The sequence below is a fragment of the Ceratotherium simum genome, chromosome 25, assembly GCF_057802395.1.
Source record: "Ceratotherium simum simum isolate JZ-2026a chromosome 25, ASM5780239v1, whole genome shotgun sequence".
Lineage (NCBI taxonomy): Eukaryota > Metazoa > Chordata > Mammalia > Perissodactyla > Rhinocerotidae > Ceratotherium > Ceratotherium simum.
Genome location: NC_141924.1, coordinates 39,617,510 through 39,631,252, shown reverse-complemented (window position 1 = coordinate 39,631,252; position 13,743 = coordinate 39,617,510). Strand labels below are relative to the sequence as shown.

The 13,743-nt window shown below is 34.5% G+C and overlaps 1 protein-coding gene across 4 annotated transcripts in view; it reads left to right on the top strand.

Annotated features, from left to right (window-relative positions):
* Positions 1-13,743, top strand: part of PTPRQ (protein tyrosine phosphatase receptor type Q) — a 243,829-nt gene that overhangs the window by 217,016 nt on the left and 13,070 nt on the right. For all 4 annotated transcript variants that reach the window (XM_087449140.1, XM_087449138.1, XM_087449137.1 and 1 more), the window contains 3 exons: positions 333-414; positions 4,245-4,335; positions 9,231-9,307. In XM_087449140.1, the coding sequence (XP_087305266.1) occupies positions 333-414; positions 4,245-4,335; positions 9,231-9,307 (250 nt within the window). The remainder of the gene's footprint in view (positions 1-332; positions 415-4,244; positions 4,336-9,230; positions 9,308-13,743) is intronic.

Here is a 13,743-nt window from a genome sequence, read left to right as displayed (position 1 = left end):
GTTTTCTGTATGACAATGAGGTATTATGTGCTTTAGGATTCAATGATAACTTTATGCCCTTGCATTTACTTGAAAAACTTTCTTCATTAAAATGTTAAATCATTCATTTAAAGTCACTTAAAAATTGAAGGAATTTTGTACCGTGAATACAAAGGAAGTGAACTTAAAAGGGAAAAGTTAATTTTGTAAATATGACAGAATGATTTTAAAGGGCTGTGTAGTTTACGAGTTTTGAAATGTCCGTTGTTCTTTAACTTGTTAGCCAGTGCCCATGCCAAAGCGAAAAAACTCAATCTAACATGACTCCATTTTATACCTTTCTTTGCTTGGAGGCCGATAAGCAAGAAATCCTTCCTGCAACATGTTGAAGAGCTTTGCACAAACAACAACCTAAAGTTTCAAGAAGAATTTTCGGTATGTTACTGGCAGTTGTCACAACATTGCCAGACCTCCAGTCGTTTCATGTGTCACATTTCATGTCCACTTTAAGCATGCAAGGCCATGAAGGACTCTGGCCTTGATAATCAATACCCAATTACCAGGTTGATTGTTTGGATAGTAATGTTACCCTGGGAGCCTCTGGTGCAACCTGAACAGAGTCATTCACCTACTGTGTCAGGAAAAGACACACCTCTTCAGACCTCCTAGCAATGGCACCCTGGCCTCCTTTCTTCTCTGTTCTTTCATCCAGGTGTAGATGCGAATCTAGAACGGTGCATTCATTAGTTTTTGTTTGTGTATGAGGTGTAGGTTATACTATAAATACAGTTTTATATTTAAATAATTATTTTAGATTTAAACTCTAAATAATTCCAATTTATATTTGTCTGCTTTGTTTATGTTAGTGGAATAGATAAGAACAGAACTTAATGTTTCCAGAAGTTATAAAAATAATGTTATTTCTAGAACTGTCCAAAAATAAAAATCAGATAAGTAATGTCCATGTTTTACAAGGCCTATTTTTAAGTTACTATGGAATAAATGCTATTTCACATTATGGAGAATATGTAAAGTTAATAACTTGCCTCAAAACTATTTAAAAGTTAGAAATAACTTCGTTGCTTTTAGCATATCTACGAAATGGAAATTATTTTAAAACATAGTATAGATATCAGATCTGCAGGTTATTTTAAGACTTGTAAGCATCTTACCTAATTTAGATGATTATTTTGTATTATAAATATAAAACAGATTTCTAAATGTCATCAAAACTTTATTTCTATTTTTTTTTCATGAAATTCTTAGTTTGTGAACATACGAAACAAAGAATCAAACAATTGGCCTGAATAATTCAGGATTATAATATTTCAGTCTCTCAGGGAATAATAACAAAAATGTGAGAAGATTAATGGTACTTCCTACAGTTTTTTGGTTACGCTTCTTAAATAATATTGGTCTGGACTTAACAAAATCAATGGTACCATTAAACTCTTAGCATTTACACAGCAAGACTCTCAATTTTTCAAGAGCAAAAGTATAATTTCACTAGAATAGGAGCGAATATAATTACATTATGCATGACTGAGTAGATGAAAAGTTTTATTAGCAATAGCATTTTCACATATATCATATTGAGAAACTTTCTAGTTTAACTTTTTTGGAGATCATGATTTTAAGAACTTGAGTTTTTTTAATATAAATATGTAGGTTGTGTGTATATATTATATATATATATCTATATATGTAAAGAACTTGGTTTTTTTTTAATTGTTTTTTATCCTAATGTTGTACTAAGTTTTTTAAAGCAAAATTATGTTTTAATAAACAAATGCATATTTGATGCATATATTCGATAAATCGTATAACTCAGGTCATATTCATTTATACCTTAAATATTTATAAGCTCCTGTTATATGATTTGTTGTTAGTACCATCCAGTCAATGCTGACTCCTAGTGACCATGTGGACAGCAGAGCGGAACTGGGCCCAGTCTTTTTGTGCCATCCTCTCACCTTCTGGCACTGGATCAAACACTGCTCCGCTGCTATTCACAGGGGTTTCATGGCCACATTTTTTGGAAGTGGGTGGCTAGATCCTTCTTCCTAGTCTGTCTTAGTCTGGAAGCTCCGCTGAAACCCGTCCTCCATGGGGGACCCTGCTGGTATCTGAAATCCCAGTGGCATAGCTTTCAGCATCACAGCAACACGCAGCTGCCACAGTATGAGAACCCACAGATGGGTGGTGTGGTTCCCTGACTGGGAAACGAACCCAGGCCACAGGGTGAGAATGCTGAATCTTAACCACTAGACCACTAGGTCTAGACCACTATGCGATAGACATTGTATTTGGCATGTTGACATATATCAGTTGAACACTTAATAGCTAAGTGACCTTGGGCAGATCACTTAGACTCTCTACGCCTCAGTGGCCTCATTTGTAAAATGATAGTATCTACCTCATTGAGTTGTGAATACTAAAACGGTTGAATGTGTGTAATACTAAGAATAGCGGCTGGCAGAAGTATTAGCTATTATGATGATGCTTTCTACCATAAAGAAGCTCATATTATCATAAGAACTGTAGACGTATAAAAAAATTACAAATACACTGTATCATGGACTGTATCATGGCAGAGACATGCATAAAAAAGTCAGGATCAGGGCCGGCCCTGTGGCTTAGCAGTTACGTGCGCGCGCTCCGCTGCTGGCGGCCCGGGTTCGGATCCGGACGCGCACTGACGCACCGCTTCTCCGGCCATGCTGAGGCCGCGTCCCACATACAGCAACTAGAAGGATGTGCAGCTATGACATACAACTATCTATTGGGGCTTTGGGGGAAAAAATAAATAAATAAAATCTTTAAAAAAAAAAAGTCAGGATCAGCTCTGTTTGAATGGCAGTCAGAAGACTTCACAAAAAGGTGAACTTTGAGATGAACTTTGAGATGAGCAGAAGGCCAATGAATAGATAAAGGGGGAAAAGAGAGAAAAGAGAGAAAGAATGAATGTGAAAGCGTAAGGGTGCAAAACAGTCCAGGTCATCTGTGATCCACGGAAGAGAGGAAACAGAGGGAGAAAGAGCTGCTTAGGGAGGATGGTTGAGGCCCTGGCTGCCCCGATAAGAATAAGGCCACCGAGTGTAACATTACTATCCAAACAATCCACCTGGTAATTGGGTATTGATTATCAAGGCCAGAGTCGTTTAAATCTATAAACAGAAACTTCTATGTGAAATACTTACAGAATATAAATACCACTTTGCAGGTGATTTCTAATTCACCTTTCTTTCTCTCCCTCTCTATTTCTTTGTTTCCTACAAGTACACTGACTTGTACTCCCAAAATCTTGACACAAGGAAGCTGATCTAGGATTCCTCAGTTGGTTAAATTTTTTTTTCTAAGTATTTAGAATTTCTAAGCACCAGAATTCAGATGTTTACACTGTCCCTCTCCTCTAACACATAGCCACATGCAAAAGACTTTTCAGCTTTTCTTTTCGAGGAAAAATAAGAGGGAAGGGAGAATTATCCAATTAAATGAAATAATTTATAATGATGTTGAAGAAATTATTAAAATACATGTTTTTAACACTTTTTAAGGAATTTGGCAAGTTGAGACATTTCTACAATGGAAAACTATAAATTTCATAAAAGTAAATCATCAGCTCAACAAGATAAGGAACACATTTTCTTGCATGAACTTTCTTAATGATGAATGGATAATATCGTGATTTTTCACCAAAATGTCAATAACAGATCTCCTCGACCCTTCATCTGTGTCTGATCATTCTTAATCGCACCTTTGCGTTCCAATATGGATTTTAACAATGCCTACTGAGAACAGGAATTGACCTTTGGCATCTTCTCAAACTGACCAATGTTGTACCAATTAATAGGCATGAAATCATGCTGCCTGAGGAGAAAAAACAAAAAATAAATCACTGAACTACCTTCCCCTACTAAGTAGACATTAAAATATTAAATAATACTCAGTGTGTACCTGATGAAACCATTAGTAAAGTACGGAAAAGGGTCACTAACATGGTTGCCATATCTCAGAGCTTCCCAAAGTGCAAAGAAATTATCCCAGAGAGAGCAATAACCCAGCTGACCAATTTTATTCAGGACATTTTCAGTGAAAGTTTATGTAAGTTCATTACTGTTAATTTGATCTTATTTCTGCACTTATGAAAGGTGTTTTCAATTTAAAAATAAAAGGGTTTATAATAAAGAATTGTCTTGTACCAAGTAGAATTTCTTGTTTACCTCTGAGATAAATGTAAACTTTGCAATGACTTCATTCCACAGGAATTACCAAAATTTCTTCAGGATCTTTCTTCAACTGATGCTGATCTGCCTTGGAACAGAGCAAAAAACCGGTTTCCAAACATAAAACCATGTATGTGCATTTACTATCTCTAGTTTTAGAGGTGAAGTATTTAAAAATGGCCACAAAATGCATCTGAGCATTTTTTTGTTTCTTAAATATATTTCATTATATTAATTGAATTGTAATAATGCATTTTATTAGCAACAACTTTCAAATTGCATCTTTTGCTTTGTTAATATTTGTTAATGTACATGGTTTTCAGCTTGTTCACAGAAGGTTCACTTATGCAGGTGCAAGAAACTGTAGACCTAAAAGTTTCTTAGCTTTGTAATTTAACCCAAGTAATGAACCTCTCTAACATCTTCCTACAGACCTGCTTCTCAAATGTAAAGAGAAAGTTCACATGTAACTTTGTGCATTAGTTTCCCTTAAGAGAATGGCAGTGCTTTCTTATGAATACATAAAATGCATTCAAAATATTCATTGAGGATCAGAGTAAATGTGTGCTCACCATGATTGGTTTTACAAAGGACTAAACATGGCTTCATTTTTCAACCAATAAGAAAAGAAACTGTATTATTGCTTTAAGAATTAGCAGTAATGTGAAAGGAAAAACATAACATTCCTCTGTTAATAATAGCTATGTGTTTGATATTACATTTTTAGAACAGATGTTCCTACTACCTACATTCTGATTCAATACACTTTATTATGAAATTAAAAAAAGGTATTTGTGATATTGTGAAATATTATCAATATTGTTTCAAAATCTAGAGTTTTAAGATATTCTTAATTTTAGAGTAAACATATGTAATTTTTTTCTAAGTTTTGTGTCTTTTGAAGACTATATTGGGAAAAATTCCATACATAAAAATTGAACTCTTCTGTCTAGAAAGACATGGACTTAAGGAAGGATACAATCACAGAATGTAAAATCATAAAGGATATGGATAGGAAGAAATGGACCAAATTCTGATATTCTAGAACTAGAGGATAACTGAGGCATGAAGTAAACAAATTTAGGTAAACATGATATAGGAGGTAGTAAGCTAATGGAATCTGTTATTTCCCAAGAATTAGAATAGGATGAAAATACAAATAGCTTTAATCACCTAAAATCCTTTCCGGAACAAAACAAATCATAAGTAAATGACTTTAAGAGAAAGCTGACAAATAAGACATTATTGTAGGAAATAAGGAATGTTCGTATTACATCTAAATTTCTACGGCGTGACCTGTCTCCACAGGTCCTTTTGTTTTCTCTGTCGGAGAGTTAACCTGGGTTGGATGCATCCTAAGTTTAAGAGATGTGGAAATTCTCATGATTTTATATTCATCTATACCTAAATCTTTTCCAGACTGTCTGCTTCATGCTTATTCAATGATATTCTATGAAAATAAATATTATAATCTGATGTGAATAATAGTTACTATGGAATATTTAATATTCATTTACAGTTGTATATTTGGCTGAAGTAATTTATAATATATCAGTATATATAAAATAAGTCAAATATGTCTAACTTATTTCCAAAGACCAAAGAGTATCTAGTTTGAAATATGTAAGAATTTGAGATGTTAGAAAAATATGTTTTAAATGTACATTTCAATCTTTTATCATTAAGATCTCAGTGCATTATTATCTGGACTCACATCATGGCTTTAAGAAAAGTTAGCCAATACTAGCTTATTACTTTTAGGATAAGACGAGAATAAACGTGGTTGATGGAACTAAATAAACTTAAAACAACAAGAGGAACTGAGGAGTATGATTACCCCAATCTTCATCTCTGAGGCTAAGACAAAAAAAAATATTGTTAAGGGTGGAATTATGTTGTAAATCAAGGGTGTTCTGGGATATTAGTATAAGCACTACATGCATTTTTTCCACCTTTGATGGAGTCAAACAGATAATGTCCAATTGTTTGTGCTTTCTTCTTGATTTCAATACAAAAAACTTATGATAATTTTTCAAATAATATATTACATCTACATACAATATCCTTTAATGGATTTGTAGGGGAAAGCTTTTTCTTAACTGCCCTCTTAAAGAATCAGAAGTCCTATAAGAAATAATTTTGTTAGGTAGAATTTTATATTTTTCAAGAATTATTAGAATAATTTATTAATTCAACTAATACATACTCCCTGTTATATAGTAAAAAGGCTAAGAACGTGTAGGCTCTAATCAAACTTCCTGGGCTGCAATCCTGTTTACCTACTAACTACCTTAGTGCCTGGACATGTTATTCAGTGGTGTCTACCTCAGAAGGTTATTGTGAGCATTAGATGAAATACTGATGTGAAAATCACTTAGCCCCGTACTGGAATGTGGGAAGCTCTCAATAAATGTTAGTTCTTATGATTGTTAGTAATCAATAGATTGCTTATTTTCAAAAGCTGCTAACTTTCTGACTGAATAAGATTTAGTAATAGGCCCTTCCCTTAGGGTCTGTAGTCTGGAGGTAACAAGCCCAAATCCCTAACCTGGGTTAGAAGGCAAGCTGTAAACTCACAGCCACCTCTATGGGCAAGTACAACCCTGCCCCCTCCCCCACTCACACACACGTACACACTAGCAACAAGCAAATGAGATGTTTAAACTAAGTATATTCTCCCACTGTGCTTGCAGAGAAGCCATAAAGCTGGGAAGAAATGTTTTTTCTCCCATAGAGAATGAATTCATTTTAAGAGTCTGAATTTTAGCTTGAGTCAGCTAAGTGAAGTGCATTGTTTCCCCTGAGTAATGTAGGAAGTAGCATTTCAAATATCACAGTGCATTTTAGAAGATATTAGCTTACAGGGCTTTAAGATACTAGAATTAGCAGCAAATGCTCACAGAAGAGATTTCCAAATCTCTGTTTGACAGGACACTTTGACCTTCAGAAGTGTTCCAACAACATGAAGAAAAGTTTAGCTTGTTGTTGACTCAGATAGTTATAAGCAGACATATCGAGTGAATAGAGACCTGATGGCTTCCCTTCCTTAGTTACAGGACTAGCCACATGTGATTAAAATAGTTAGAGCATACCAAATTCAAAACCTTTGGAACATAATCATTTGCATAGATTTGCTTAAACATTCCCTATCTCCAAATTTAAGCCCATAAGGCAGGTCATTATAATTACTGACAATATGGCTAAGTCGTTTTTAACATATAACATGTGCTTAAGTTTTAAGAACATGAGAACATGTACTGAGTGCTTAATATACGCTTTTATATAAGTTTTCCTCAAGAGGATTCTACAAAATAAATATTATAGCTACATATTATAGCTGAGGTAACAAAGGAGCAGAGAAGTTAAGAATTCACCCAAGGCCATATGATAGATTATCTAGAATTCAAATCCAAACCCATTTGCCCATTTTTCCTCCACTGTTGAGTGCCTTCCTATTGAAGATAAAAAAAAGAAAAAGAACACTTCAAAATAACTAAGTAGTAATAGATATTTTATATCATTTCCATGTCTAGTTAAAATTAGCATTGGACACTGCAATTATAATATTAACTCAGTAAAAATCCTCAGGAAAAAATAACTTTTAACACTTTGAAGAAAAGTAATGGATGGGGTATCTAATTTTACCAGATCTTAAAATATTCTACAGAATAATAATTAAAAGTTTGATATTAAAGAAAAAATAGGCAGATAAATTAAGGGAAGAGTATAAATAGTCCAGAAATAAACCTAAATACATAGAGAAATCTAGTGTATGATAAAAGTCGTGTTCGAATGAGGAGAAGGGTGGAATGTTAAAAAATTGGAACTGTTTGTTGTTCCAAATGGTAACAACAAGCAAACCAACAATAAAAGGTAGATTTTATTTCATTCCGTATAAAAAACAAAAAACAAAAAACCCACAATGGATTAAAGATTGAAATACTTAGAATAAAAACAGAAAAATCCATTAAAGTTCCAGAAGAAACTGTGAACGAATTCGTGAAAATAAGAATATTGGTGACAAACACCTTTGTATGAATGACACAAGAAGCCATAATGAAAAATAATGAGAAATTTGATTACAAAAACCAATGTAGATTATACATATGGCAAGGTAGCTAGCTAGTTAGATTTATAGATAGAGTCAAAGACAAATGATAAACTAAGAAGAAAATTTCAATACATATGGCAAAAGGCTACATATAACCTTTGTTTTTAGTATAAAGTACTTTTCAAAAATAGAAAAATGTTATAATATGAAAAGGCAGTTAATAGCAAAGGTATTTAAAATGGCCAATAAACAAGCAAAGAACTTTGTCACTCATATTTAAGAAAATCAAAATAAATACTATGAGACAGCAATTTGTATCTATCAAAAGATCATAAATTAAAATAATAATATCTTGTGGTAGTGAACGTAAGAGGAAACAGAGTTGTTCAAACACCTGTTCAGAGTATGAATTGATATAATCAGAGAATAATTTAGCAATATCTTACAAAATTTGAAAGGCACAATATGATTTAGGAATTTTACTACTGATAATATATTCCACAAATACATTCTAACATATATGCAAAAAGTTCAATTATGGTTATTCAGCATCTTATAATAACAACATGAGATGAATTTAAATCATTATAAAGAGTTAAAGAAGTATGTTATATGCAAACAATGAAATACTAGATGGCTTTTTAGAATAATGAGCTAGGTATCTTTGTTTATGCTGATATGGAAAGATATAGGTACATGAAAAAAGCAATTTGCAGAATAGAGTGTATATCATCCCATTTGTGGTTAATTTCCTATGAATATGTATAGAAAATTCTGAAAATATATACAAGAACATATTAATGGTCAATGTCTCTGAGTAGTGGAAATACGGGATAAGAGGGAACTTCTACTTTAATTTTACACTCATCCGTAACGTTGGGTGTTATATCATGAACTCCTTTGTATTACCTTCATAGTAAAAATGTAGTGGCAATTTAAAAAGTGAATTAGCATTGACTTATATTTTCTTCTAGATAATAATAACAGAGTGAAGCTGCTAGCTGATGCCAGTATTCCAGGATCGGATTATATTAATGCCAGTTATGTTTCTGTAAGTTGCTATTTTTATATATTTTATATTTTTATAAATCATAAATACAAAGATTATATTACTCTTTCAACTATTTAAAACAACAAATTCATTACAACCTCTACAAATCTTCAAGTGCCAGTTCCTTACAACAACACTATGTACCCCCATTTTATAGATGGAAAAATTGAGGCTCCTAATAGAGATTGCAGCCTACCAACAATCATTTGACTGATAAGTGGTAGATGTACAACTTCAATTTCATATGCTTCATCAAAGTATTCTCTGTTACAACAAGGTCTGCCAATCGCTCTCAAAGACAAATTAGTCAAATGAACAGTCATGTCCATATAATATAAAAATCTATTATGCTCTTCTTTCCTTCTAGATTGGCCATCCTTCAAGGGGACTATGACACCATAATCTATCCTCAGCTACTTGTAGAATGTGAACTCCATTGTAGCTACTCAATTAACATATCTTAAATGAACCAACATGGGAGAAATTGTGACATGCCTAATGTACTATCTTGTACATCATAGATAATAAATGCTTGCTGAATTGGATTGAAATTGAATGAAACCAAATTATATTAGGGGTCTCTCTCTCCCTCTCTTTCTCCACAGCTCTTTTGTTCTCTCACTACTTATCATTATCATAGGTCCTTAGAAACCTTATATGCACCCAAAACTTCCACTTGGGTTGATACAACCATGGAATCTCAGAGTAGGAATTGCCCTTGTGGTTATTTAATTCAACCGTTCACCTTGGAACTCTTTCTAAAAAATTCCTGATAATTAGATGTTAGTCTCTCTTGGCATTGATTCATCACTTCCTCCTAAGGCAAATGATTCTATTTCTGAACAACTCTAATATACTGTTGTTTTTTAAAAATGAGATATGTTTCCATATGTTTTATCCCACTGGCTTCAATTCAAATACATAGCAAGGTTAACCATCTTTGTCATGGTGACCTTACGGTTACTTGAGGGTTTCCTCTGCTGCCCACACTCCATAGGTCTTTTGTTCTTTTCTTCTTCATAGGTCTTCTCACTCAGGCCTGCCATTCCCTTTGATCCCATTGGGGCTCTGTTTATGTGGCGCTCATCCTTTCCCCAACATCAAACATATCTGTCTTGTGTCCCATTCCCTCCAAGCCTCTGTTAAAGGGGGAAAAAAATTCATTCTAAATTCTATACTGATTGACAATTACTCCAAAATTACAATCATATATTGGGTCTTATTGTGAAAGGAGTGAATAAGGGGAGAATTTAAGATTTCTTAACAGAAGAAGTGGGGGAGGGGTTTGGAGAAGTTAAGGCATCCTTTGAATTTCATCCTATTTTTATGCTAGAACTTTAAATCTGTATCAGAAAAAAACCATGAATTTACTATTGTGATAACATATTTTATTCATTTATCAAATGATTGATTCCCTTGAACATGTAATTCTTCTCTAAAGATTTTAGTGAAATCTTGTGCTTACTAATTTTCATTGTAGCCTAAACTCTATAGCATGTTGAAGTTTTCCTTTGATTTACATAATGACGCATATATGCATTTAGATATTTAAATTTAATCAATGCTCTAATGATCATATGTTTTGTGATACCATAGAACAGGACAAAGGCAAATGGTTGTATCAGTTATCTATTGATTTGTACCACTTTTTATTCACCAACAAGTAGATATAAATGAATAGCTCACATCCTCTAGTGTTCAACTGGATATGGGGTGACAGCATAGGATATGAATATGATTAGGAAGGAAACTAGACAGCTTTTGTAAGTGTAACTGAACCAAACAGATGACATAAGCAAAGGAATATTCATGTACCCTCATTGTTCCCTCTAAATATTATAGGTTGTCAGCATAAAACCAGGAGAAGATGATAGTGCAGGATGAGCAATAAACTAAGAAGTCTGAATATATATATTCTGCTGTAATCAAGTGATGTTGTAATATAATAAATCTTACAACAAAGTCACTATGACCCATATGTAATGATATGCATAATTATTACTGAGCTGCATAGTAAGCAGGCCCAGATGGAAAGCACTTTAAGACAGGTTTCCTTATTGGAGTAGGCAGTATATTGCTTTGCTCTTAATTCTTGGGGAACTCTTTGCTTGGGATGCCAGGACCAGACAGGAACAGACAAAGCCATGATACCGTAGTGGCCCTCATTTCCCCATCTCCAAATTTAGGCAATCTTCACCTCAGAAAGAATATCTGACACCTCAATTTTCCCCTCCCCAGTTTTGTTCCATGGCACCTCCATCTGAAAGTTCATGAACACTTGTCCCAGAAGCAAAAGATGGAGGCCATCTACAAATGGATTCTGGATTCCTATTTCTTTGAAAGCTCAAGGAAAAGGGAGGAGAACTATAAACGGAGATGGGGAGGAAAACAAAATAATTGTTCAGATGGAAAACAAAAACTGAAGTCTGGGGAGGAGAAAGAGGAGGACCAGCAGGTGGTTTAAGGGATACACTTTCAGACTGGGAAACTCCAGGCCAGGGTCTGTAACCGGATTAATATACGTGCAACCCTCTGCCCTTGGCTGTTCTTGGGAATTGTGCTTCTGAAGCTAGGACTCATGAAAGCCTGGAAAATATTGATGAAGGGTGGACTGTGGGAGAGAGGTAGGGAGGAAAAGAGATACTGCATCTCTGTAAACAACCACTAACTATACAAATGAGTTTAGAGATGTTTTCAAAAGATCTAACAATACTAACACTATATAATGGGATAAGAGGAAGGAAACCCTCAAAATGATATCTCCTGTCAACCTGAGATGCCTGAAATTACCTTAACTTGAGGATAGCTTTTACCATAATTACAGATTAATGATGAAAGGTGATGCAAATGAGCTGTAATAACTTCAGAAACATCAAAAAGATTTGCTCTCACCTTGATAGAAGATTATAGTACCAAAGGTTATTGAGTCCCTGAAAAAGTGAAATGCAAATGATCAGGAGAAACATTTTATAAATCAATCAATTACAATTAATTGTCCTCACTTTTGAAACACTTTCTTCATTTGGCTTCCAGGACACATCTCTCGATTTTCCATCTACGGCTTTGACTCTTTCATCTTAATCTCATTGGTTCTCTCTTATCTCCTCAACTACCAAACATTGAAATTACCTAGAGCTCAATCCTTGAATTTACTGTTTCTTTCCAAACTCATTTCCTGGGTGATCTCATCCATTCTCATGATTTTAAGAAGATCCATGTGCTGATTACTTTCAAATTTATGTCTCTAGCTTGGACTTCTTCCTGAATGCCACACTCATATATCCAATTGCCTTCAGGATATTCCCACTTGAATATCTAATACAAATTTCCAGTTTAATATGTCCGTAATGAATTCCTGATTTTCCCTTCAAATCTGCTCATGCTGAAGTCTTCCCCATCCTCCTTTGGAATCATTATTGATTCCTCTATTTTTCTTATACCCAATATCCAATCCATTAGCAAATTCTTTTGCCTCTCTCTTTAGAATATACCCAGGGGCCGGCCCGGTGGCATAGTGGTTAAGTTCACGCACTCCGCTTCCAGCCCGGGGTTCACTGATTTGGATCCTGGGCATGGACCTACGCACAGCTCATCAAGCCATGCTTAGGCGGCATCCCACAAAGAGCAACTAGAACGATGTACAACTATGACATACAACTATCTACTGGGGCTTTGGGGAGAAAAAAGGAAAAAAGGAGGAAGATTGGCAGCAGATATTAGCTCAGGGCCAATCTTCCTCAAAAAAAAAAAAATGTATATATCCAGATCTCATCACATCTTACCATCCCCATTGCTACACCCACACTACCCACTTATTGGATTGTTGCAATAACCTTCTAACTACTCTTCCTCCTTTCACCTTTAAACCCATATAGACTGGTCTTCTTACAGAAAACAGAGTGACACTGCTAGACCATACACTCTATATGTTCAAAACCTTTCAAGGGCTTTCTATATCATTCAGAGTAAAGACCAAAGTCTTATAATTACCCCTCATCCTCCCTCCTCTCTTCCTTCTGACGTCATCGTCTATTACTGCCCCCTTACTTACTCCACTCCAGCCACTTGCTCTTAGAACATTCCAGACATATCTCTCCTCTAATACTGTTATGCTTGACTTTCTTTCCACCTGGAACACTTTTCCCCAAAATCCTGCAGGGCTTGCTACCTTCCTTCTTCAAGTCTTTCCTCAGATGTCACCAATGAGTCTTTTCTGAATAACCTATTTTCTAAAAACCCTCTCTCATAGCACTTATCACTTTTAAAAATTCCATGTAATTTGCCTATTTAATAGACTTATTAATAGACTTAATGTGTATTTCCCCTAACTAAAATATATAATAAATGAGGGTAGGAATTTTGATGTCTTTTGTCAGTGATGAATCCCCAGCTCCTAGAACAGTGCCTGGCACATAGTAGGCATGCATAAATATTAT